The sequence below is a fragment of the Linepithema humile genome, chromosome 2, assembly GCF_040581485.1.
Source record: "Linepithema humile isolate Giens D197 chromosome 2, Lhum_UNIL_v1.0, whole genome shotgun sequence".
In the NCBI taxonomy this organism is placed as follows: Eukaryota; Metazoa; Arthropoda; class Insecta; order Hymenoptera; family Formicidae; genus Linepithema; species Linepithema humile.
In genome coordinates, this window is record NC_090129.1 from 6,884,222 (window position 1) to 6,910,766 (window position 26,545).

The window sequence follows — 26,545 nt, forward strand, 5'->3', positions numbered from 1 at the left end:
GCCTAGAGTTTTTCAAGAGTTAGGGTCATTTTATAATACGTCGCAAATACCCCAGTAGCAAAGGATAACTACTAATGCTATTTCTGGTTATTTCTGGTAAGATGGCATCAGATTATGCAACTTGTTGCAGCAATTCGCAAGCGATCTAGTAAACTACTAAAATGCACCATACAGCACACAGTATTTCTAGTAATTTCCTAGATCTTTATAGAGCTCACTGATCCTAAGGGCTATTCTATAATGCATTGCAAATGCTCCATCTTACCAGAAATAACTAGAAATAGCACTTTTTAATTAGTAGTTGCCATCTTTCGCGACGGGACATTTGCGACGCATTGTAAAATGGCCCTAATTCATATAGCATTTTTAAGTGAACGGATTTTAGGGTTAACGGACTCATATAGTAGTGATTTAATTATATTGCTTCATAGTGATTCGTATATTTATAATATGTATTAGGATTTAAAATGGGTGTGATTTTAAATTGTTCATTAGGAATCGTGCATAGGTAAATGTCAATTTCAGATAATTATTATCGGTGCACAGATTATCAGTCACCTTTGATATTAAGTGCGCATGCTATCATAACATCACTTCTATATACAGTAGCGCAATTTTTTCCCGAAAAATATATTCTTATTAAATATATATGTTGCACAAATATCTCATTTTGTTATATATATATTTTTTATTTACATGTTTTACATTATGTGCTTTTATTATATGAATTACATTATTATATAACTTTATGTAATCTATTGTAGATTGACTTATTTTATTTATTTTTGTAACAAATTGGTAGGTGTAATTGAAGGCTCCGTTCAGTTTATTATTCTTTAGTTTTTCCTTTTAGATCTATCGCAGAACGTAAATAAAACATCTCGTTTTTATTTTATCTATTTATTTATAATATCTATCTATATATGTAATAATAACTTCATTGATTATGTGATACTTAACTTAAAAATTTTTCTCGCCAAAAAAGTGACATATTTTTAATATTTCACGACACCTAAAATATTAAATTGGATGTATCAAGTTTAATTGATAATTAACTAATTATTATAATATCTATAATTTGTCATTCTACAATCATTAATCATTTTAAGTGAGAAATAAAACGGACCATGTTTGTAACTGTTTGCCGCGTGGTTGGAGATTGATGTCAACATCTCCCACGATATCCACCGAGAGCAATAAAACGCTGATGCAGGATCCTTCGATCGGCGAAACAGCAAGAAAAAAGGAGTCTTAGATTTACCGGGTTTGCGATACCAGTGTGGCCCACTTTTACCCAGTAGCCAGTCTTATGTAACACGCTGCTCTATCCATCTGCTCGTGTAAAACTCCGTTAATGGAACCCGATGAAGAAATGACGGAATCCTTACCGAGATGCACAGCGAGAGATGTGATAATTCGCTAAAGTCTTATATGTCTTCTCGGCATGACGTTCTCGGCATGTTTTCCCAGCGACGATTTTTGAAAGTAAGTAATTCGTAATTGTATTATGCGCAAAATCTGTTGACCATGAGATTTAACATAACATTTTTATATGAGATTATTAAAAAATGCAATTAAATTGCATTTATATTAGAAACAAATATTAATTTTTATATAATATTTATTTTTAATGCGTGCTTCAGACAAATAAAATTCAAAAAATTAAACACGCACAGTGCTGAATAATAACTGAAGATTAGAATCGGTTCATATTTTCCTGCAACTTTATAACCACAATTATACAAACTTTGCACAACTTTTGTAATTCAAACTTAATATAATTCTAACTTTTAGTAACAATTATTTCCAAAGTAAATAAAGTATAAATAAAGAAGTTTAGAATTAAAAAATGTTATGTTTTATCACAATAACGTGTGTGCATATTTCCGAAAGAAATATTTTATAACTTTCAGTTACTAAGGAAATACAAGCACTAATTGATTCTCAATTGCATCGTATTGCAAATAGATAGGGCGCGAAAATTGATGATCTTATCAATTGTAAGTTTTCCTATACGGATAATTCGAGATGTATTTAATTCTCTTGGTAATAATGGACTTCGTTTAGATTACACAACGACATGCGAAAAGAATTACCGGACCGCTTCAACGTTATTTGTTTTTTTTTCCTATTCACAGCAAGCTAAGTGTGCATTTGTGCTAACTAGTTTAAGCAGTTACAGTTCTTTAAAGGAATTTTAAGGCTAAACGAGTTTTTCTAGAATACGGCATAAATTATAATTTACATTCGATCGACCGATCATTCGTTGTGCAAGATAGGTCGAGAACCTCTTTCATTTAAGATTTCACGCTGTCATTATTCATTACACCGGAGAACAAATAAACCGGTTTCGAGAAGAAAGGAGCATGCATAATAAATAAAGTGTCATAGTGATAATTTCTTAATAACTTGCTGTAGAATAAAATAATAAAGACGCAATTAACGAATGACGCATCTATTTCAGTGATATATTATTTTTTTAAACACTCAAATATATTGCACTTTCGTGTGTGATGTCATACAGTACAAAAAATACGAAATCTATGTAAAATATACATTGCACGACATATCGCAAATATAGGACACATAACAAATAATTTTAGAACTTGTGTGCAAGAAATAAAAATCTACCTTCTGATGAAAGCACTTTGTCGACGTCTAAGAATGTGACAGTAGATGAATTATTATTACTTTGCCACTTGTGAGGTAAGATCGGACCAATACGTTGCATAATCCTTTAATATAGTTCCACTGAAACGAAACAAAATATCGCTGTAAGAAATTTTTATTAAGATTTGAATATAAGTACATCTAATCTTTTCATGCGATTCATAAATATCTTTAATTTCAGAGTTAAAATAATATTTTTACATATTTTAAACAATATAACTTCACGGCACTACGCGAATTACTTTACGTACTGCTTTATGCGACGTTAATGTAAGATTCATATAAAAAATATTTTTCCTGCGTAATGTAATTAGATGTTGAAACTTTTGATATATTTATGTTTACAGTGTTCATGTCTCGAAGTTTTCCATGGCTCAAGGCGAGGTTGCAAACCGATAGCTTACAGTTTGTCAATATCTGTGCTGGGAAATTCAACGGGTTATTAAGAAGCTTTGCGTATGCGTACGATTACGGGTGACCGACTGGTAAAAGTATTTCCAGCGACTACTATCATACAATTAGTACCATTGCATCATCATAAATTAACCGTGAATTATTATGCGTCTAGCAGTCTACCTCATTTTACCATTATTAAATTTGACTGCTGTGAAACATACGTTCGCGAATATACGATCACAGAAGATATTTTAAAATGTTTATCAATGATTAAAAAATTCATTAAAACTATACATAAAAAATGTAAAAATGTGCTGAAGGCTAGTCTTTTAAAATATTGCACTCACGTAAAGTAAACGTTGCCATGTGCATTTGGTGCGTTCCAAATAAAAGTGGCCTGCTCCTTATCGCGCGGATCTGCATGTGTCACAACGCTGCACTCAGCGTGTGTATTCGTATTTGGCGTTTGCGCCCAAGATCCGATCCACTCATTCGTATTGGCATCACGCGCCTGCAGGAAAAATCCCTTAAATGAAGCACCGCCAATGGTGACTGAAAAATAAACACGAGCCAAGTTTCAACAAAAGCCATTTGTCCGGGTAAAATTCGGTCTGTCTTTTATCATCTGTGACGATATAGCGTATGTGTCGTAACACATGTGAAAGCTTTTGTCGTTTAATGGCACACTAAAATAATTTTATATTAAGGAATGATAGTAAAATCATTTTTAATCAATATTATTTTAGTATACCTGTGATTTGAGAACTTGGTCCATATTGTGAAGACGAGGCCAGTATTTTGTAAGGACTCGTGTTCAAGGGCTGCGACCGTGCCTGGCCATGATAGGGCTGATTCGGTCGTGGTTTTACGCAAGCATCCACCGGTCCACCGTCCGGAAACCCAAGAACGGAAATTGAAGAAAAGGCGACGAGTGCGAATGCGATAGTAACATATCCAGAGGAATACATCTTTCTCACTTCACTTCCTTTATTTTAATGTCGCAGAAAGGTATGTAACAAAATTTTGTTAATATTATAAATGTCGTACATATGTAAGAGGAAAGAAGAAAGATATATATTTGCTAAAATAAAATTTTAAAATACACAAGATTTAATTTAAAAACACAGAAATTCATAACGAATAATTATTACTTATAATAAGTTGTCAGACGTTTTTATTTATGAACAGTAATAACACGAATAAATATAAATAATGATAAAATGCATGACAAAACATACTTGAGACAGTTCACGTAGTTCAGTTTTGTTACACGAAAATCGTGCGAAAGAAAAAAATAAAAAGATGTGTTTGTGATAGATCCGCATGTAAGAAACTGCAGTACTCGATCTGTTGCCGGTGAGTCAAATGTTGGTAGAATCCCACCATAAAATCGTAAAGCTGTGCTCAATTCGCCTTTGCTAATTGATCACTTTCACTTGATTCCTTCGTCGATCACCGGTAACCGGTTTTACTTTGTTCGTTTAAGTATATATCTATGAATTTTATAAAAACTGCATTATATTTATTGTAAATAGTATTACTATTTTTATGTCATAACATGTGAGTGTCATCAGTTTCGACAATTATAAAATAAATTATGAAGTTCTGCTAAAAACTTTAATGACAAATCATAATTTATCACAATTGTATAAGTTTTTATTATAATTGCATGTACAAGTTGCATTTCTTACTGCAAAATAATATTTAACATTTCGTAGTTTTACCGACTTGTAAGATGACAAATAGTTACAAGAAATCGAGTTGTTGCATACTATGTATGATTACGTATTTTGCTAGTTCAACATAGGATCCTTTCACTGCCGATTATTAAATGCCACATGTACCGTTGAAAGTTGCGTCATAGCAAGATCATAACATTGACCTTTACATAATACTTTTTTTTATATTTTGTTTGCTAATTATTATACTATAACATTGCACATTCAATCAGGAAAAAAAGCGCGAAAGGCTTTGCATCAATGTGTCAAAAGATTTAATCGTGTTAACTCTTGGACGAACACTTATAATGCAGAAGTTTGCACACGCTATTCGTATTCATATGTACATATATAACACGTACATACATGAGTTCACTCAATCAATATGATTTTTCATATTGTATTATTGATTTTCCACGACTTTTTCAGGCTGTACGCGATAGAAATATTTCTTTCAGATTATCACGCATTCCATAAGATAAAAAGTCAATGAAATCTCCAATAATGGTTTAAAATATTTTTAATTATATTTAATTTTTTTTTCTCATAAAAAACAGAAAATACAAATTTTCATGGAATATATTGCTCTAAAATACCTCAATATAAATATAAATAAAACACAATTTTTTTAATGACAAGTAGCACACAATTTTCTTTGGATTCTATAAAAAATAAAATTATTATAAATAGCTCCTTATATTCTCAGACATATGTATAAATATTGTTATAATTATATTTTTACAGTTTAATCATCTTTCGACAAGTTATCTGACAAACTATTTGAATCATATAAATCATCCTTAAACAAATTATCTGATCCATATAGATCGCTCTTAGATAAACTGTCTGACAAACTGTCTGAATTATGCGAATCGCTTTCTATTACTTCAATTGCGCATGACCGCGGGAACCATCCTTTTGCACGTTTCGATCCTGCATTTCCTCCTTTATGTTCTTTTTCTCCAAATAGCCAATATCTATAAAAAATCAAAATTTTTCTCATCAAGCAACAAATTATTTAAAATAAATCTTAAGGACTTTGATAGGCAGAATTAACACAATATTAAACATACTTCTTCCAACGTGTAACAACCACAATATTCCCCACATCCAACTTAACGCGAGGTTCATCAAGGCAAGGAGGATAACAAAATACGCCGAAGCCGTGTCCAATTGGAATCCTCGAGCCTGATGCAGTTTTTATAATCCTATATCTGCGCGCTCTTTTCCGTTTGTCTAATTTTTGTTCAAGCTGCTCTTTCTATGAAACAATGATTAATGTATAACATATAAATAATCATTTTTACGTTAACGTAAATATGTTAATGAAATATGTGTAATTAAGTTATACAATGATTATAGAGATTTTTACTTCATACAGACGTTTCTTATTAAATTAGTAATTGCTGTGTGGCTATTTTTGTTTTAAATTACCGTCAATGTGTATTGATCACAGCCGTCGATAACGGGCCATGTAATGCCATCGCCAACAGGAGTACAGTCCCATGTAAAAACCTGACTAATATTAAAACGCCATCCTTTCGCATATGGATGTTGAAATACAGTCTCCCTGCCGTTTCGCCGACATCGAGCTTTCTCCAAAATCCAATCTTCTATTTCCGTTCGATTCTTTACGATAGCTAACATCTGCACAATTAAGAAATGTATTAAAATTGAACAGAATTAAAAATTGGCAGGAGTCAAAAAATGTAGCAATATTTTACCTGGAAGTACAACAGCATTCCTACAGCAACTAGGACACCAATTGATAAACCAATACTAAACACTACTAATATTAAAACGTAAACCGGTGGCGGTGGAAACGGCAGCGGCTTCAGAGATAATACGGTTGCTACCCAGGAGATTAGTATAACGGTGGAGACGCAACAACCACCAACTGCACTTGCTAAAAATGCCGTGAAATGTCCATGATTAAAATGTCCAACGCACGTATTTATCCATGGACAATGATGATCCATTTTCATCACACAACGACCACCTGACAAGCAAACATATGTATGAAAAAATTAAAGTTGAAGTAAGATTGACATATATATATTCATTTTGAAAATTATATAACTATACTATTGTTTCTTTTCTTAATAAGTTTTTCTAACAAATAAACTCAAAATATAAGCATAATCTATCATTGAATTATATTATTAATGTTTTAAAATCTATAAATTTTTTCGAAATATATTAAAAGATTATTTATACATTTTCTACAATGATGTGCTCTTGGTGCCTTATATCCTTGACAGATGTTGCAGTACTGTAAGTATTGTATATCTGTAGCTTTCTCCTACAAGTAAATTAATAAATAATTTATTAATATAATCACAATACAAAATTTATTTCATTTATGTCATGTCTCAAACCTATTAATAAAATTTTCAATTTTATATTGATATATAATTCTAAGCAGTAATGTAACTTTTTAGTTGCTAAATAAAGCAAAACTAAATTAATAAGTACCGGCATCCATTTTAATGCAAGATATCCTGGTCCTTCAAATATTGCACTCAGAAAATGGAAGACAGTTAATGCACTAAGAACAAAAAACAATAAGAAACTGGCAGCAGATAAAATATGTTCTTGTGGTGAATGTCTCCCCCATTGTCTGTTACAATGTATCGTCATTACCGTGATTATTTTTATGATTCCTGCAACATAAATTGATATAATAAAAGCTACAGTCTTGCCAAACAATTCTTGTTCCAACTATTTATATTTCGCGCCAGCTTACGATCGATAATGCTAAGCGAAATGGGCGCGGTTAAACATTTATTATCAGGAAATCATATAAGCATAATATCATGCAAATTTTATTATAATTTAATAAAATATCAAATCACACACTCCACGAACTTCTATAACGTATTTCTACGGGAACAATGCGAACATTAGAAACTCATTCATCACGCGTTGGCTAATTCGAACGAATGATGAACGAATTCACTGTCAAATGCGACTCTGTCGACTATAATCTCGCAATCGTCGATCGACGAAAACATATTCAAACAGGTTTGTCAGCAAAAAAAAAACATCCATCACGTACCCAAAGCAGAAAGTGGTCCCCAGTGACATATCTTTTTCAATGGACCTATGCACATGTTGTTACCATAGAGCGACTGAAAGGTGTCCTCTATTCAGATAAACTCGCGATTCAATGCTCATACGTTAGACGATGCCGGCAAATTCGGTGGCGATCGGTGCTTTTAGCTGAATCTTCGCCACTACGGAACAATTCTATAGTTGTACAGTGGTGTGTTTCCGAGGCAGATAGAGAAAGAGCAACCATAAGTTGGTAGTAGTGCCACATCGCAAATTCGCCGACTGTTGTCAGCAAAATTACCTTTTTCTGCGACGATAGGAGATGAGTTTATCTGGTGCAAAATGTTCTGATAAAAGGTATTTTTCTATGAGGTGTTATTACTCTGTCAACAATCGTCTAATATTCGTAACTTATGTTTTCGATCAAGATTCTTCACTTTAAAAAAATGCCTGACTGTAGAATTTTATCTTTATCTATTACTTAACCTAAACATGGTTGCAACATTTTTTATTTTGATCAACATATGACACTGGCGTCCGCACTATCTTTACATTAAACTGCAGATGAGCCGCTTAGAAGCTGAACTGATTAACTCCGCTTTTTGCAATTTTTGCAGTTTTAATACTAAAGCATATGATTATATTAATACCAAGCATAGTGGTTTAACTTTTCATAAATAAAATTAATTGATGGAGTTTTATTCGATGGAGTTAAGGTGACTTTCCAATGTAGATTAATTTTAACTGTCCAAACTTATCGACAAAATTGCCATGAATGAAATATCGTTATCAAAGAAGAAAAAGGTTTAAAATTTTTATTATAACGATATTTTATTCTTCATGTTAGCAATTCAGTTAACAAGTTGGAACTGTTGGTTAAAGTTAACCGACCTTGGAAATAGTCAGCCTTAGTCACTTTGGCTTTTGTGTGGCTCAGATTTTATACTTATTGCATACTTATTTTTTTCTCAACACACATTCATACACTATATCACAGCATGATCACAACTATTCTAATATATTACAGTGACACTTCTACCAGCCTTTCTAAACAGTACACCATCATGCCATGTATATCAAATACACGTTTATACGAAATTGACTTAGAACGTTTAAGTAATGAACAATATCTAAAGGAGGTGTATATTGATATTTCTTATTAAATTATATATATATATAGATTAAGTTTGATTATAGAGTATTATCAAAATTATAATTGCTATAAATCTATTCTTCAATCAGGTTCATTGTTTGCAGATTTATAATCCCTCAGTGATGAATGAACCATCTGGACCTAAAGCTCGAATCCCTATAAGACAAGAAAATACTGAAGAATCCTATTTAAAAAATAAATCAAACATATTATCTATGAAAAATCCATCTGTACAGCACAATTACTCACATTCCTTTGAAAGTGAGGAATCATCTAATGATGATAGCATTGAAAATGGAGAACAGATGAAAATAGATCAACATGAGATTGACAAAAACAAACAATTTCGTCATTCGCAAAATCGTTCTAGAACTTTTTCTCCAGAAAAGACTTTGAAAAATGGTTCAAAATGTAGTACTCCAGAAGTTCAGCTATTTAAAATTAAACAAGATATAGAAAGCAGGAAACTAAAAAGAAAGCAAGAGCAAAAAGAGAGCAAGAGACTAAAAGATTATCTAATAATCCCATTTATTTCGGTCATTTTTTTTGCTGTGGTTTTGTTTCCATATATGTATAAAACACAAGAACAACCAATAAATCATGATAATTTACTATTTAAATTTATCAAAAACGTTAAAGCAAAGTTTCATAATCAAGAATCAGATAGCTGGAATGATATTTCATCTGCAATAAATGAAGTAGTATCAAGAAGCCCTAAAGTACCTTCGATTATTCTATTATTTGCGAATGAAACAAACACTATGGATTGTTTAGCCACAGAACTGGCACATGTAAGCAGCAGTATTTTACATACGGACCATCCTAAGAACTTCAATCCTGAAGATTTTGGAGATAATGCTGGTGATGTCATTAATACATTAAAAAAAAATTTTCCACCAGTAAAAGTTATAGTGAGTGTACATGTAATATATATATATATATATCATATATAATTTTCTGTTTGCGTTAATTAAATTATTTAATTATTAAACAAATAAATTTGTTGCAGGTCATTCGTGATATTTTGAATATTAATGCAGAAGCGATAAAAGCATTACATTTTTTGTGTGATAAAGTTAGCCCTTTAATTGACGAAGCTATTTATATTCTTACCATGCAAACCAACAATTATCAACCATCAAAGAAAAGGCTGACCTTTGTGGAAGATTATATTCGCCGTAAACTGTCAAAAAGCATTGATCAAGACATTTTAATGCCACTTATAACACGCATTACAGATGGAGCAGTTATATTGGTACAACCTGAGCCAAATTTAGAACACTGCAGGAACTAATTTGTCCGAATTGTAAGAAAATGGTGTTCTAGATTTAATAATATAAGTCTGTAAATAATAGAATTAATTGCGAAATTATTATATAAGTGCAATTACCATGAGTTTAGTATAAAGTATATACACAATATATGTATGTATAACAAAATACAGATTAATAACGGTACATGAGATTAATAACAGTACAGATTAATAACCACTTCTAATATTAAATATATAGCAATAAATATCTTTAAGACTTCTAAGATCTTATTGTAATTATGTCAAATTAGTATGCTAAAAATAATATTGAACATATAAGATCGAATATACAAGCCGATTTGTATTTCTTGCGGGAAAGCAATCATGATTATTCATATATTTTTCACTTATTTGAATAATAATTGAAAAATGATAATTTATTTCATACCAAAATTAATCCATGATTTCCCTCTTCTCTAGTACTTATTATAACATTAGAAAGCTGCTCTCGAATTAGGAATTAATTTTTTTGAAACTGCAACAATACTTACATGATAATTATAATAGAGATAAATAATATTTATGATTAAGCTTGTCATTGGTTACATATTGAAAAAATATAAGATCTGTTAATTTAACTTTATTTTATGTCAATATTACACGAAATAAAGGCTTTCTAATCGTAATTTCATATTTCTATGTATTTTCGAAAAATATAATGACATTGTTGTATCTAGCGATTTCACGCATATTTCCGAATGACATTTTATTTAGCTTTAAAATAAAATACAATGGTTGGGATTACTTTATGTGTGTAACATTCGACTTTCGTATTAATGTGTCAGTCGGCAGTCCGTACAGTGTGATTGAATGTCGAGTATCATATCCTACTCGTTGCCAATTTACAAGACCTTTCATCGTAATTCTAATTTATGTAAAGTAATTCGAAATATTATTTACAATCAAAGAAAATGTTATTAATAGTTAGTAGAATATTGTGTTTATTATAACTACAATTAGTATTACAATTAAAAATATATGGATAACAAAAATTTATTTTTTCAACATTTTGTAGAAACTTGTTTATAATAAAGGTCAAATTATAAGCAAATTGCAATTTCTTATTAACTCGCATCATCTTGTTCAATTTAAAAAACCAAAAAATATATATATGTATAAAAATTTGCATATATACAATGTTATAGTCAAATTTTGCATATAATTTTATAAATATTTAATTCGTGACATGTTTTTTTCACTACCTTCGAAAAACAGGTCAGAAAGTAAACTTAAGATAATTGTGAAATTTTAACAATATCTATAAATATTCTATTTTAATAAGCTCTCTGTCGATTTAATCCTTTCAGATTCTTGAAAAAATAAAACATGATATTCATATTTAAACTAGTATTTTCCAGTACTTTCTTTGAACGATGAAATACTTTATAGCAGGAAAAAAATAGCAATAATTTTTTACACATACTATTATTAATGAATGTGTCATATAACATGAATAGTCAAAATTTGTTTTGATTATAGCAATTATTACACACAGATTATTTCGCAACACATTGAAACAATATTAATTTGACTGGTTAAAAGCCCTAGTTTAAATCGATCTCTGTGTTTTATCAAATAATGGTTTTATAAAGCATTTTCTCGCACATTTTATTTAAAAACAACGTGCATAAACGTAATGGCAAATGCTTTTTACTTTGTTGATATACTTGGTAAGCACTTTATAAATTGGCAACAAGAGTACCCATAGCTGCATACTTTGCTAAAATGATAAATTAGCAAAGTTTCAACTAGTGAGTTACATAGTAGTCGTTTTCCGTCATAATAATTGAAATCGGTAACTAAAAGTAAATAGTATATATAGAGTTTGTATAATATAGTACGGTATCGTCAAACCTAAATAATAAATACATTTTATATATACAGTCACAGACTTTTTATACAGAATGTCCAAAATCTAATGTGCTGTACAATTCCAATATTATTCCCATTTTTATAATTTGAACATAAAGGATTGAAAAATATTGTTTGTAAATTTTTGTTTAAATTTAATTATAAAACTATAAGATAAAAATCATTTATTAATACATCTCTTTATAATTAAGAACAACTAGCAATCGATTATGTGATGCTAGATTAACAAAAACATAGATTACAGTAACTGAAGGTCAATATTCTGCGCAATTATATCAACATAAAGAACCGAAGCATGTTTTGTACGTATCTCGATACAAATCATGATTCTTGTCTTACTTGTCATCAATTATAATTAAAATTTTAACAAATTCTTTTAAACTGATGCAATGTTGCATTGACGGCCAAATATGACTATTGCTTCGTTTCTTAAGGGCACTCTGTATAGAATAGCCTTAAAATTACGAGATACGTATTTACAGTAAAAAAGTTTAATTGGTCATGTTTCTATCTAGTATAGTAAGGAGATGAGTACCGCGTTGCGTAATGTTGTCCGTGTTGGCTACATAGTCGCGTACTTCAGTCATTCAGTTAGTATCTTGCAAAGTAATGCAAGATTACTTTTTCGTAATTCTGTGTCAGTCACATGTCGGACGAGGTATGAGTCTGCCTCGACAAATTGTCTTGATCATTGTTTCCATTTCTATTCAAGCGCTAAAACGTTTATGCCTGATAAAATGAATGTCCCACACTAAATACATGCAGGTATGAGTCTGTACGTGTTCCTACACAAATTGTTCCAAGGCTTCAACACAAAACATTGTCGCAATTTGACATAGGTTCGAAAACATTATTTTAGATTATAACATATAATATATTACGGTTTATCTAAAATAAGAAAAAGAAAAAAAAAACATGCAAAATAATTATATATGAAAATTTAACTTTTTTTTTAATTTGATAAGAAATAGATAAGTTTTAGTTCATTATTGACATGTTCGATACAAATAAAGTCACATAGGCAAATGTAAAATCATGCGTTGTCTCGATGTACTGATTGTAGGGATAGCGTAAATCCCTGTAGAACTGATAATTGTTAACACTTAATGAAACCAGATTACATTCAGAATTCAAGGACAGTCGATTAGAACTCAAAGCCTTGTACTGGTAATTGGGAAGAATCTGGTGCAGTGAACTGGTATTCCTGTCCTTGCGAATCGATAGAGGGTACTAGCCTAGTATCCTCTTCTTCAGACCCAAAGTATCGTTCGATAATATCAAAGGCCTTTTGATAAATATCCATATTTTGATGAGATTGCAAGAACTCTATTTTGTCTAGGCCTGAAATGTTGGAATAAAATAATTATTAATAAATTAGCTGATGTTATCCTTCACATAAAATCTATTAACTTGAGAGAGAGAGAGAGATACTTTACCATAACATTCTTCAATAAGAACTGCGTAAGGATTAAGACCATTGTGCATGGGTGCATCTTGTTCTCCTAAACGTAAAATATTTTCCAATCCGTTCAAAGCGACTTGAACAATCTTGGCATCCATAACGGTAAGTAGATCACATAATGGTGGAATACACCCTTGCATCGCAAGGTATCGAATTTGATCAGGCGTTCCACCACTAGTTGCGTTCGTAATTGCCCATGCCGCTTCTTTGCGTGTTTTAAATTCGGCTTTGCTCAAAATTTCAATTAAAACAGGGAAGATATTAGCATCAATCACCGCCTAAAAAAATTTAAAGAAATATTAAATATAAATGTTAGTAATGTCATTAGTATTAATGTACAAATAAAGTTATTCTGCTACGTTTAAAAAGTTGCAACGTACTTGTATCTGTTGGGGATTACCGGCAGTGATATTAGAGACTGTCCAACATGCCTCTTTACGAACACTTTCCCGTGGCGAACTCAAAAGATGCAATAGACACGGCAACGCTGAACAATTTAATACAACTTGTGTTTGCACATCATCTCCAGTAACTATATTTCCCACAGCACGAAGAGCTGCGCTTATTACGTTATTCTGTTCGTGCCTAAAAACCAAACATAAAATTACCATCATTTATAACATACTTCAATAAAATTATCTTTTGTATCTAACGTATTTCATATAAATCCTTCACATACATAAGGAGTTCTACAAGACGTCTGCAAACACCAGCATCAATAACAGCCTGTATCTTATCGTTTGGACCGTCACTCAAGTACGAAAGTGCCCAGCAAGCATCAGCAAGTACGTCAAAATCACTATGATTAAGAAGATGTGCTAGCACTGGCAGACACGGGGCAACTTTTGCAAATGCCGGCGCTGGATTTTTTCCTCGACATAGGTTTGATAATGCCCATACTGCATTGCGAGTCATAGAGAGCCGCGTTGCCTTCGAAAGTAATCTGAAAAATAGTGTAATATATTAGTTTAAACAATACCAATCAATACCTATCAATTTCGTATAATTTTCTTCAGATATAATAACAAGTGTGATAATAATTGCACAAAAATTGTAAATATAAAGAAACATACTGTAGAAGTGGTGTGAGGATACCGTTGGCTAACACATGATCTCTGCACTCAGGACTATCTCCTGCAATATTGCCCAATGCCCAAACAGCTTGTTCCTGTACATCTTCATATTCAGAGCCAAGTAAAGATATGAAAGTAGGAACAGCTCCTGCATCTATCACAACACGTGTTTGTGTGGATGTACCACTCGCTATATTTGTCAAAGCCCATGCTGCTTCAAACTAAGAAATAATATTGCCATTTATATGCATTTGATATACAGCAATAAATAAAACACTTAATATTAATTTATTTGCATACACTAACCTGCAGAGTGCAATTTGTATTATTTTTAAGAAATTCAACAAATCGTGGCACAATTCCCGTTTGTATTACTTCATCTATAGGAGGATTTGGCTCTCTTGATAATAATTTTCTAAATTTCTGTGTCGCTGCCAATTGATCTTGTATGTCAGGACTATACAATGCATCTACCATTTCAGTTGTTATAATACCCGGGGATTGCTGAAATACAAGTTTTTTTATATAAAAAAGAAAAATTCACAAAATCACAAAATAAATTATATATGCAAACAGTAGCAATATGATGCTATAATTATGTTACCGATTGTGCTGTAGGAAGTGAATATTCATCTGTGGTTGTAACATTATCTTCATCCGCTACAATATTCGGTACATTGCGACGTTTTGATAATTGTTGCTCACGTTTCTGTTTTCTTAATTGGACTCCCTCTTCTTCTCTTCGTCTGCGCAGTTCTTGCGAGTCTAATCCTACGTTTTTGTAACGATGTTTATGTGTGGGTCCAGTTGACATCTGTAAACATAAATAATAAAATACATAAATATATCATTTTAAAAATATTATATAAAAAAAGAGTATCATATAAAAGAAACTTACGAAATACAAATCAAGGACATGAAAATAACACAATTACAGCTCTCAATTTTATAAATGTAAAATAATTTATTATACTCTAAAATTATTGTTGGAAAGAAATATAGAACTCTATGTTGTTTTGTTTTTCTTAATATATTTTTCTTTGTCTCCTTTTATTTCATACCTGATAAAAAACTTGAAAAAAGATTATATAAATAGTTCCTTTAAAAGATTAAAGTTATATGTATTATACAAAAGTACATCTGTGTAATAATTAAATTGTATTACTATGAAAAATGTATTTTTTTTAGATTAAGATAACATTTTAGAAAATATATACTTTCTTTCGATTATAATAGACAATTATCAACAGCAACAATCTACCAATTATAGCAGTTGATATCAGTATTTTTAATAATTTAGATGTAAATTATATTTTGTAAAATTTTTTACAAGTTTTACAAATGCTACTTCTGCTTCATTTCATTGTTTAAAAGAAAAGAAAAATTGTATTTAATCTTTTATCAAAATTTGATAACTATATATATAACAACAATCATATTTATATTGAATATATAAACAGTATTTTAGAATTGTTTAAGGAAAAGAGAAAAAACCAAACTTTGTGTCCTATCATCCTTGTTAAAAATATCTTCAAATAAACGCGCGCGCACACATGCATACACAAGCATGGATACATTAGCATACCTATCATCATATACATTCACGAATTCTAAAACAAGTAACGAAAATGATGTTCCAAACTAAGCTTGTTTCATTAACAAAAAGAAATGTTTTCAAAAGTAACGGGGAGGAAAATTCACGCCTACACTTTTTCCGATTACTTAAATGCTATTATCGACATCAGCTACCGACAGCGAGATCATCTGACAATGGATTCCGTGTGAGGGTTAGGAGTTAATCGACGACACGATCGTTGGAGACGGATGCTCGCGAAAGCGAAATTAATCTGTGCACACGATTCTGTCAAGATGAATAATTGCGTCGGTGCCATTACAGCTTAACACGTGATCACCGCCGATTTTCGCACGATTGGTCGCCTGGACATTTTGGCACGCACACGGCCGCGGACTGACATTGGCCTGGAATCCTTTCGATCCTTCAGCACATTAACGCGCACGTCACGGAAGGTGAGGACGGTGAATCACGCGCATGATTCTCCACTGCAATCGTTGCACACTTGTACTTACGATTGTGAGAACAAATTCGAGCCGACAGATCAGACGTAAAAGATCATAAGAGTAATGCAAGCCCAGGCGCCGCCGTGAATCTTTTCCAGTCTTTTCCCCACCACGAACTATATATTATAATGACGGCTGATCGAAAAACCTTGCATACTGTGGCGCGCAAGGAATCACGGGTTTTCTAGCTATCATATGCGGCACGCTGATTGGCTCAGACAAGTCGATCGCGTCTCGCCGCGCTCTCTCGCAAAATTCGTGTTTCACGAATACATCAATGTGACGATATATTTATCGTGATCAGAATATTTATTATGCGAAAAAATATTGTATCAAATTTCCTAAAAAAAATTTACATCATAATGTAAATGCAAATAATCCCTATTCGATTACATAAATGACATGTGCAAGAACATATATACATCAATCTCATATAATATTCATATATGAAGTTGATCATTTCCGAATTGAACCCAAAGTACTGAGACGTATTTAAACTTACATAATCAAATAGATATAGATCAAATCAAATAGATATAGATAAAAAATATATATAACAAAATTGATATATAATTACAATATAAATTAGATCTCATTTTTACTTAGATTTATTAGATTTTAATGGATTCACATACTATTTTTGCAGTTTCATAGTATTATCTCTTTTAAGATATGTTATTATACAACTAGAAACAAATTTTATAAATATATGCTATTCCTATCACAACACATGAAGATTTTAACTAAAAATAATAATTACAATACTTTTTGCATTGTAAAAATGCAATTGTTGCCATGTGCTAAAGTAATGCAAAATAAAAGTATTATGTTGTAGTAAAAATGTTAAAGAATATGAAAGAAAACATTAAAATAGTGCGCTTTAAACTTTGATGTGATCTGCCAGGGAGCAAGACAGACCAGTGTTGTCTGGTTCAACGTTGAGTTCCTTTACAATCCCATCTTCAACAACCATAGAATAACGTTTGCTACGTTTGCCTCCCAAAACTTGGAGATCAACTCCAAGATCTATGGCATCTGTAAAATCTCCCTTGGGATCGGCTAACATGCGTACCTAATAAAAATAATTTTTTCTTTTTTAGAAAATCAACCCAATTAGAAAAATAATAAACTTAAATTGCAATTTAAGTATATAATAAATTATTTACTTTTTCAATTTGTATGATAAAAGTGATAATTAAGTAACCATACCTTTCCCGTTGCATTATGTTCTTTTCCCCAAGCTCCCATAACAAATGGATCATTAATACTGATGCAGAAGATCTCTGAAATTCCTTTGGACTTCAATTCATCTGCTTTTGCAACATAGCCAGGGAGATGAGTCTAAAAATTAATATTGATAACTTATCAGTTATATAAGATATAAAGAAACCCGATGCATATATACAATCGTTTCAAAGACTTATTATTTTATTACATGCGAAACATATGTATAACTTCGTCTGTTTGTCACAATAAATGTGTACTTTGTAATTATAAGTTAAATATTTTAATTGTAAAAAATAATATTTTTTTACTTTTGAGCAACCAGGTGTAAATGCACCTGGTACACCAAACACAATGATTTTCTTTCCAGCTGCAGCCTCTGCTAGATTCACCTTGTCTGCTGGTGTATTCTCAAAAAGATTCGTAGAAGGTAGTTTATCTCCAACCTTAAAAATTACATTAATCTACATTATTGATCTCTTTTAAATAAAAAATATCACATAATATTATTAATATTAAAGACAATAATATTTCTGCTTGAATATAAGGAATTTGATTAACAATTAGCTGTGACTTTAAATAATTTACTACATTTCTGTCTATTTAAGCTATAGCTTATGCCATGATGCAACCGACAGTCAATATTAAACAAAGCTGTCCAACGTTGCTATTACAGAGCCAAAAGTATTTAATTATCAAGTCATGTTTAGATAATTAACCATGATAAGTAATTTTTTATTACTAGATTTAGATCACAGATTCAGAAATCACATATAGCCGGCTATATCGTAAACCAAAATTAAAAGTACAATATCAAACGATATTATACGATAATTTGTAAATCAATCTTTAAATAATAAAACTAAGAATTACTCACGGCGATAACCATTTTTCGCGATGATATGTGAAAACTTCGTGCAAAACAATTGAACGTCGATTGTCGTCCGTTGACGAAAACAATACGGCTTACTAGCTGACTCATGTATGCGCAGTTTCCTCGCTTGTGCGCCCCAAACTACAAATTGTTGCGAATGACCTCAAGCGAAACTGCAGTTACGAACGCTTGCAGTTGACAGATGAGCAACCAATATGTTACAACACTGCACAACCCTATTACATAATTCTATAATTTATGTTTTTATTCACTGCACAACACACACACTATGCTAATTTATATTCCATGAATTATTTTAATAATTACATTTAAATTAAATTTGATTTGATGAATTTATAAACAACTAAAATTATATTTGATGTTAATATTAATTTTTTGGTACAACAGCCACGATATTGATTTCGAAGCAGATATCATTTAACAAGTATTTACTGTTTTAAAGAGCGATAGACATCACTCTAAAATTGTAATATCAGATACTATCTTTAATTATAATAAAAAATTTTAGTTTTATACACAAAATATTTAATGTATTATAATATAATATGTGTTAAAATATAAAATTATTTAATTTCTTTTTTTTTTATTTTTCTCGTGTATATTATAATCTTGATACATTATTAACAAATTCTAATTAATAAATTTTAATAAACCTGTAGTAACAAAAAGATAGTAAAAGAATGATTGTGAAAAATTCAGGGCATAAATTGCGTATCATGCAACGTAATTGAAAATTACAGAAGTGAGCAAATTTATTAAAACATCTATGATCTTATTGGTCAACAATCTAGTAAATTTACTCACTATTTTGTAATTTTTACTACATTGCTTGATACACAATTGATGCCCTGTGATGGCGATACTAGTATACTTATTTATTTCATGCATGTGCACCTTATCTGTTCTACACATGGCTACACTCTACACCTACACCATATGCACTACAAGGAGAATGCCACTTGATGCTGCTGTATATATAACACGTGATTAATGATATGATGCTTGTTGGAGTTTAAAAAATGCCAGCCAAAATAAGAAACAATGTACTTACATACGAGGGCAGTAATTATCTCAGATATCGTTTGGTATTATCCACATTATCTGGGAAGCCAGTAAGAATAATAGATATCAGAACAAAAGATGACAATCCTGGTCTTAGAGGTTAGTTGAATTATTACATGTATAAATTATTATTATTAATTCCTTATTATATTAACAATTATAATAGAATTTTTGTCTTAATATAGTTTATTAATATATAATAAATATATTAATTTAGTAACACGCACAAACTTCGTAACCATGCTTTATTATTTACAACAGAATATGAAGTTAGTTTTATCCGTTTGTTGGATAAAATTACTAATGGCACAAAAATTGAATTAAATGAAACTGGTACCAGCATATATTATAATCCTGGTTTATTGAATGGTGGTGAATTAGAACATGACTGCAGTGTGCAAAGAGGTATTAGCTATTACTTGGAAGGAATTATGATACTTGCTCCATTTTGTAAAAATAATGTTGATCTGAAACTTAGAGGAGTAACCAATAATACTACAGGTATTAAATAATACATTGATGATAAATATTTATATTATTAATGGTTAGTAATATATAATTTGTATATTATTATTACAAGATCCGACAGTAGACAGAATACAAACAGCTGCTATACCAATATTGAAAAAATTTCTATCGGGAGATAATGAAGTTGTATTAACCATTCGTAAAAGAGGGGCAGCACCTTTAGGCGGTGGAGAAATACACTTCAAATGTCCTATTAGTCGAAATCTTAAGACAATTCAGGTATTTATAAATTTTTTGCATTGTATAGTTTTGTAGTATTTTATTATTAATTAGTATTGTATTTTATTAATTTATTTTTCAATTTGTATAGTTGGAAGACAGTGGAATGGTAAAACGTATTAGGGGTACAGCATGCAGTATAAGAGTTTCTCCAGCAATTGCTAATCGTATTATTGAATCAGCGAAAAGTGTTCTCCTCAAGTTTCTACCAGATGTATACATTCATACAGATCATTGTAAAGGAGCAGCTAGTGGAAAATCTCCAGGTATAAATGATTTGTATTTATATATTTACTATTATAACTTTATGATATACAGTATTAATTTTATCTTTTGTAATCTGTTTATATTAGGTTTTGGCGTTACTTTAACAGCAGAAACTAACAAGGAAATATTCTTTAGTGGGCAAGCATTCTCACCATTAATGACAACAGGTTCATTGCCATGTATTCCTGAAGATCTTGGCAAACAAGCTGCAATGGAACTTTTAGATGAAATTTATAGGTAAAAGAATTATTTGCATTGCTTAAATATCTTTTAACTCTTTAAAAATATTTAAGAATATTTTTAAACTCTTTTATAATCTGACAAATTTGTAGAAATGGATGTGTAGATTCTCCTTTTCAAAGTATGACTGCTGCATTTATGGCTCTTGGCAAAAAAGATGTCAGTAAAATTACAGTAGGGCCATTAACTCCAATAATGTAAGTATCTTTTTCTTTTTTTATTTACACATTGTAAAAAAAAAAATTAAGTACTGTGAATTTTTAGGATACAATTTTTACGCGATTTACGAGATTTCTTTGGAGTTGTTTTTAAAATAGAACCAGTTAAGGAAGAAGATGAAGTACCACTACCACAAGTGCACTTAACTTGTTTAGGAATAGGTTATACTAATATAAGCAAACGAACTTTGTAATCTTGTAGAAATTGTAAATAATATTGTAGTATACATATATTTTTTGTACATTTAATATATCAAAATACCATAATAGACTTAAAATTTATAATATAAAATATATCTAGAAATGTCTCACATTTATAAAATAACTTGGTACAAAATAACTATAGTATAAAATTTTGCATTGGTTTACATGGCCAATTATGGAATGACTCAAGTTTTAATTGTTTCCACTTATTTTGATAAATTATTGACCATTGTTTCCAATCATAATATGTAATCTTCTTTGGATGTTTTATTTCATTGAAATAATCTTGATATTTATCAAAAATTTGTAAGAAGATTCGTAAAAACATTTTTCTACTTACGAATAAGTTATTGGCTTTTTTCTTTTTTGTCACTCCCTGTTTTTTGCCTGCAACTGCCACTTCTAATGCACTATATATATAAAAAAATTTAATTTCATAAATTGTATGAAAATAATCAAATATTCAAATATAAATTATAATATTAAAACTATTTTAGATACCTGTTCCTCACAGCACACCATATAATACTCGTTGGACAAGGACGTGATCTTTCTTGTCCTCTTTTTTGCATGAAAGCAATTGTTGCTTGAGAAATCTTCGGTTTATTCACTTCATTATCAAACCTTTTATATAATCCACGTTCCATAGCATCCAGAGAAAAGGGGCAGTTGCCTCCAATTGTGATGCTTTCCAGCTTTATTGCTGGTATTAACAATGACAGAAGTGATCCTTGTAAACCAAGAATAAGCCATCTTAAACATAGGTATATTATTAGTTTAAGGATAATGTAATATCTATACTTGTTAATTTTCAAACTTACTTTGCCATTTTATCAGAACAAGATAAACTACTTGTGGGATCTCCTCTACCTGGTTTAGTACGCAAAGGACCTACAATGTGATAATTTATACCAGGCAAGTGAGGGTCTTGTGTCTCTTCTTCTTTTACACATTTTGCTCCTGTTCTATATATATCTTTATAACACGAATTTACAATTCGTCCATTAGAATCTTCTGAGACACATCTGATCTTTGATGGAGGCATATCATAATCGTAGGTTTCTTGTTTGGGAAAAATGGAACAATCCCCACAAAGTGTCTGACTCGAAAAAAAGTGAAATGATATACCATTATTTAATTCTATTTTATTTTTGTCATTTCGCGAGAAAACTGCACTCTCCGAATTGCTCAGAGTCAAGTCGATCTGATCATATAAGTAACGCATAAATGCCCGTCTGGCTAGAACCTCTGCATGAGAATCACTCAATCGAGAGCCTATCTCTTCTTGTGTATTATTTATTAATTCTGATTCTCCTAAACATTTCGTTCCAGTAGCAAGTGCTACCACAGATAATAATCCATCTCCGGTTTTTAGAATAATGCCAGATAAGACAGTCCATTCATGAACATTAGGTTTACCTGTTTTTTTTAAAAGATTGTACTTTTCTATGCAAAGGCTAGCTATGTTATCTGCAAAGTCTTCCATTATCTAATGTTCATGATTTTACTTGTATATATTTTTATATACCTCACTAATAATAATAAATTATAAAAATTATGCATCACATGCTCAGCGATGAAAACACAGGAAGATACATTGAATAGGATTAAAATAAATGAATTTCTATACTGATTGTAATTGAATCTGTCACTCATAAAGTCTATTATTTTTAAATGTTTATATTTATATTTTAGTAAAATATATTATTAACGTTAAATGTGCCAAACATCACATTAGGTTATATTACAACCTAACTTTTCTTTTAGCGCTTGCTGCCGCTGCAACGTGCTGCGACGTAAAGTCTGTATCTGTATCAATCACATAATAACCGATAACCAAGAATGTTATCGAATCATGTAATGTAATTCGAAGAAAATAACATTTTCCCAGTCAGTTCAAATACAAAAATTGATTTTTATAAATAAAAATGTCAATAATATTTCGGAGAATTATCAACAAATTGCAAGGAATCAATTTTCAAAGTTTAAAATATTGTACAATCGTCGAGAATCAAGCAAAGGTTGAAGATTTCACACCGACTATATCCAAGATACAATATGACGACGAAAACAATTTGTATCAGAAGCCTCGGGAAGTATGGTTAGAAAATTTAGATACTGTTCAAGAAAAGAAGCTTGGTTTGATTACTTTACATCCACATATTTATGCTGCTGCGCCCCGTATTGATATCATTTATGAGAATATAAGATGGCAAAGAATGTATCGCTGGGTGGTGAGTAATATATTGAATACAGTTATTTTTATATGGCAAAATATTAATATATTTTATTCATTTATTACTATCGATTTCTTTTATTTATAGTGTTATGCGCATACGAAAACACGTGCTGAAGTCAGAGGTGGTGGTAGAAAGCCTTGGCCACAGAAAGGATTGGGAAAAGCTCGACATGGAAGTATACGTTCGCCACTATGGAGAGGTGGTGGAATAGCACATGGCCCTCGTTCTCCTACAACGCACTTTTATATGTTACCATTTTACACCCGTGTAGCAGGTCTTAGATCAACGTTATCAGTGAAACTTGCACAAGATGATCTTCATATAGTTAAGGAATTGGATATTCCAACATCGGAACCTTCCTACATAGAACAACTAATAGACGAGAGAAATTGGGGACCATCTGTTCTTTTTGTGGATAGCTATGATATTATGCCTGAAAATATCACATTAGCAACTGATCAGATTAAGCATGTCAATCTGATGCCTGTTTATGGTATGTTTATGCATTATAAATTTTAATATTTAAACAAATTTAATGTAATATGTATATTAAATTTCAAAATTTGATATAGAATGCAAAATATTTTTGAATCTGTTAAAGTACATTATTTAAATCAATTGTATGCCAATATATATTGTATTATATTTATACCTATATATTTCTGACATTTATATTGTGTATTTTTTATATGCATAGGTTTAAATGTATATAGCATGCTGAAACACAACACTCTGGTACTTACAGAAAAAGCAGCCAGGTTAATAGAAGAGAAACTGCTTTATCATTTACATAGGTCAGATAGTACTAAAGTATTGCGCCCATTCAAACTTAGTCAACATTAAAGAAAAGTTTTTAATGCAATTAGAAACTTATGTTACATGTATTACTGTTTACATATATACAGATTGCTCATGTGTGTACGCATATTTTAAATATCTGTATTAACAATATCTAATGTGTTAAATAAGATCGTCATATAAAAGAAAATATATTTGTACAATCTAATTATTGTCATATATTCAATGAATCAAATTCTTATACGTATATTCTCTTAAAAATAATTTATCACCCTTTATTTTCGCTTTAATATCGGCATGCTTGCAGATTTTTTTGGAAGTGGCTAAAATTATATAAAATAGTCTTTAATAGTAGCAAACATTTCAATTATTCATTATTATTATGATTCAAAATCTCTTACCAAGGGATGCGGATCTGCACCAAGCATTTTTTCCCGTACAGCCCATCTTATTTTAGAATGCTTTGCTTCTCCAGGAAAAGATATCTGCTTCCATTCTTGTTGATACTTTTGATAAAGAGCAACAGGGTCGCATTTCTTATTACCAAAATTCTTTTGTGCTTCTGGCTGCAATCTCCATGGTCGAATAACTAAACATAAAGAAAACATAGTTTAAAATCTTTAAAAATTTCAAGTTTGATATATTGTATATATATATAAAAAACTCACATGATTTTTGTCCAGAATTAACGGATGATCTTGCAGATAAGGTACTTTGTATACGCACATTTCCAGTTGGATCTGATGCAACACTTTTTGATCTTGGTCTAGTCATATGATTCGATAAAATTGGTTCATTTACTGGATGTTCATGTGTTGAAATCACTGGTTTCTCTTGTTCTTCTATTCTTAAATTATATTTGCATTTTTCTGTTAAATAATTACTTTTTACTGGACATTTAGAAACATCTTGCCTATCTTTACTTTTGGAGGACCCAATATTTGAGTAAGATTTAGCTTTAACACGATTTTGTTCAAAATAAATTCTATCAGATTCAGCTATTTGAATATCTTTTTTGTAGTTTGTTGTTGATGGTCTTTCATCTAAGCTCATTACAGTAGCTTTAGGATGTTTTCGTTTTTGTATATCCTCTTCCTTAGGAATGCATCTTATTCTTACTTTTACCAATGGCTCGTTGTCAAGAGAATTTGAAGATTCGGAAGGAACAATATTAGTTAAAGAATAATCTGTATTCTGATGTCCATAAACTTCTTTAATTACAGCTTGTTGCTTGCTAATTATTTTTGTTTTAATTTCTTCTTTTCTTTGCTGTTTTTCACGTTCTTTTATCTTTCTGTATATTTTTAAATCTAAAAAATAAAATTATAGTTACTTTGTAACAAGATGTCCAACAAACATATAAAAATAATATAACAGTGAATATGTATTAATTTTATTGCAGTAAAATAGTAATAAGCATCACAAGTCAATGTTACCTTTCATAAAAGCTTTTAGTTGAGCTGCAGTAATGCCAACGAATCCTAATGAATTTAAAAGACTAAGAACTTCTCGTGGATCATCTTTAATCTCTGACATAATTGTATCAATATAAAAAAATTTGAATCGTAATGTGTAATATGCTTCTTCTGACTCTTTCAAATAAGAGGAACGTTAAATCCCATTCGTATACCATAGAGTAAAAATACATAAACGTACATCACACTTTCTTTGAATATTTTTCTCTTATGAAAATGTGTTCTAATATATATTGCAGGTTTCAATATGGCGTAACCAATCAATTTCTGGTTATTTCTAGTAAGACGGGACTGGTGACAAACTATGCAACTTGTTGCAGCATGCAATCTAGTAAATTACTAGAAATGCTGCGTGTTGTATGGTTCATTTTTAGTAGTTTATTAGC

At 30.7% G+C, this 26,545-nt stretch overlaps 9 protein-coding genes and 1 long non-coding RNA gene across 16 annotated transcripts; 4 read left to right on the forward strand and 6 right to left on the reverse strand.

The window, feature by feature from the left end:
• Positions 1–326: 326 nt before the first annotated feature.
• Positions 327–3,953, forward strand: LOC105678919 (uncharacterized). 4 transcript variants are annotated; one of them, XR_010888517.1, is made up of 6 exons: positions 327–508; positions 1,110–1,485; positions 1,914–2,774; positions 2,852–2,940; positions 3,018–3,155; positions 3,813–3,953. It is a non-coding gene; the product is annotated as an uncharacterized lncRNA (long non-coding RNA). The 4 variants fall into 4 exon arrangements; XR_010888516.1 differs by having other exon boundaries at positions 1,914–2,000; positions 2,068–2,940; XR_010888515.1 differs by having other exon boundaries at positions 1,914–2,940.
• On the reverse strand, positions 2,614–4,035 carry LOC105678918 (putative defense protein 3). Its single transcript, XM_012378643.2, has 3 exons — positions 3,818–4,035; positions 3,414–3,618; positions 2,614–2,751 (listed from the first exon to the last, which is right to left on the reverse strand). The coding sequence occupies exons 1-3, from the start codon at positions 4,032–4,034 to the stop codon at positions 2,688–2,690; spliced, it is 486 nt and encodes a 161-aa protein (XP_012234066.1). The 5' UTR covers position 4,035; the 3' UTR covers positions 2,614–2,687.
• Positions 4,036–5,288: 1,253 nt separating this feature from the next.
• On the reverse strand, positions 5,289–7,982 carry LOC105678830 (palmitoyltransferase ZDHHC6-like). Of its 2 annotated transcripts, none has more exons than XM_012378505.2 (7): positions 7,843–7,982; positions 7,260–7,447; positions 7,002–7,086; positions 6,509–6,783; positions 6,219–6,431; positions 5,858–6,045; positions 5,289–5,761 (listed from the first exon to the last, which is right to left on the reverse strand). In XM_012378505.2, exons 1-7 carry the CDS (start codon positions 7,895–7,897, stop codon positions 5,530–5,532), a joined length of 1,236 nt encoding a protein of 411 aa, XP_012233928.1. In that variant the 5' UTR covers positions 7,898–7,982; the 3' UTR covers positions 5,289–5,529. The 2 variants fall into 2 exon arrangements, with proteins under 2 accessions (XP_012233928.1, XP_067205648.1); XM_067349547.1 differs by lacking the exon at positions 7,843–7,982 and adding an exon at positions 7,653–7,793.
• A 70-nt stretch (positions 7,983–8,052) lies between these two features.
• TORIP (Torsin interacting protein) lies at positions 8,053–10,683 on the forward strand. Of its 2 annotated transcripts, XM_012378507.2 has the most exons (4): positions 8,053–8,195; positions 8,866–8,977; positions 9,096–9,902; positions 10,001–10,683. In XM_012378507.2, the coding sequence occupies exons 1-4, from the start codon at positions 8,161–8,163 to the stop codon at positions 10,283–10,285; spliced, it is 1,239 nt and encodes a 412-aa protein (XP_012233930.2). In that variant the 5' UTR covers positions 8,053–8,160; the 3' UTR covers positions 10,286–10,683. The 2 variants fall into 2 exon arrangements, with proteins under 2 accessions (XP_012233930.2, XP_067205647.1); XM_067349546.1 differs by lacking the exon at positions 8,866–8,977.
• Positions 10,684–10,867: 184 nt separating this feature from the next.
• On the reverse strand, positions 10,868–16,956 carry Kap-alpha1 (karyopherin alpha1). 2 transcript variants are annotated; one of them, XM_012378502.2, is made up of 8 exons: positions 16,799–16,956; positions 15,315–15,524; positions 15,017–15,214; positions 14,711–14,931; positions 14,317–14,580; positions 14,018–14,222; positions 13,612–13,915; positions 10,868–13,516 (listed from the first exon to the last, which is right to left on the reverse strand). In XM_012378502.2, the coding sequence occupies exons 2-8, from the start codon at positions 15,522–15,524 to the stop codon at positions 13,320–13,322; spliced, it is 1,599 nt and encodes a 532-aa protein (XP_012233925.1). In that variant the 5' UTR covers positions 16,799–16,956; the 3' UTR covers positions 10,868–13,319. The 2 variants fall into 2 exon arrangements, with proteins under 2 accessions (XP_012233925.1, XP_012233926.1); XM_012378503.2 differs by lacking the exon at positions 16,799–16,956 and adding an exon at positions 15,609–15,745.
• A 425-nt stretch (positions 16,957–17,381) lies between these two features.
• On the reverse strand, positions 17,382–19,122 carry Prx5 (Peroxiredoxin 5). Its single transcript, XM_067349560.1, has 4 exons — positions 18,891–19,122; positions 18,325–18,459; positions 17,999–18,130; positions 17,382–17,861 (listed from the first exon to the last, which is right to left on the reverse strand). Exons 1-4 carry the CDS (start codon positions 18,993–18,995, stop codon positions 17,670–17,672), a joined length of 564 nt encoding a protein of 187 aa, XP_067205661.1. The 5' UTR covers positions 18,996–19,122; the 3' UTR covers positions 17,382–17,669.
• Positions 19,123–19,834: 712 nt separating this feature from the next.
• On the forward strand, positions 19,835–21,675 carry Rtc1 (RNA terminal phosphate cyclase 1). Its single transcript, XM_012378579.2, has 7 exons — positions 19,835–20,069; positions 20,232–20,471; positions 20,551–20,717; positions 20,809–20,983; positions 21,071–21,221; positions 21,317–21,421; positions 21,489–21,675. The coding sequence occupies exons 1-7, from the start codon at positions 19,928–19,930 to the stop codon at positions 21,634–21,636; spliced, it is 1,128 nt and encodes a 375-aa protein (XP_012234002.2). The 5' UTR covers positions 19,835–19,927; the 3' UTR covers positions 21,637–21,675.
• On the reverse strand, positions 21,637–23,132 carry Adat1 (Adenosine deaminase, tRNA-specific 1). The gene is made up of 3 exons (XM_012378578.2): positions 22,468–23,132; positions 22,148–22,399; positions 21,637–22,056 (listed from the first exon to the last, which is right to left on the reverse strand). The coding sequence occupies exons 1-3, from the start codon at positions 23,130–23,132 to the stop codon at positions 21,783–21,785; spliced, it is 1,191 nt and encodes a 396-aa protein (XP_012234001.2). The 3' UTR covers positions 21,637–21,782.
• A 442-nt stretch (positions 23,133–23,574) lies between these two features.
• On the forward strand, positions 23,575–24,892 carry mRpL4 (mitochondrial ribosomal protein L4). Its single transcript, XM_012378582.2, has 3 exons — positions 23,575–23,880; positions 23,971–24,379; positions 24,584–24,892. The coding sequence occupies exons 1-3, from the start codon at positions 23,575–23,577 to the stop codon at positions 24,727–24,729; spliced, it is 861 nt and encodes a 286-aa protein (XP_012234005.1). The 3' UTR covers positions 24,730–24,892.
• Hyls1 (Hyls1 centriolar and ciliogenesis associated) lies at positions 24,720–26,404 on the reverse strand. The gene is made up of 4 exons (XM_012378581.2): positions 26,121–26,404; positions 25,353–25,994; positions 25,086–25,273; positions 24,720–25,007 (listed from the first exon to the last, which is right to left on the reverse strand). Exons 1-4 carry the CDS (start codon positions 26,218–26,220, stop codon positions 24,960–24,962), a joined length of 978 nt encoding a protein of 325 aa, XP_012234004.1. The 5' UTR covers positions 26,221–26,404; the 3' UTR covers positions 24,720–24,959.
• Positions 26,405–26,545: the final 141 nt, after the last annotated feature.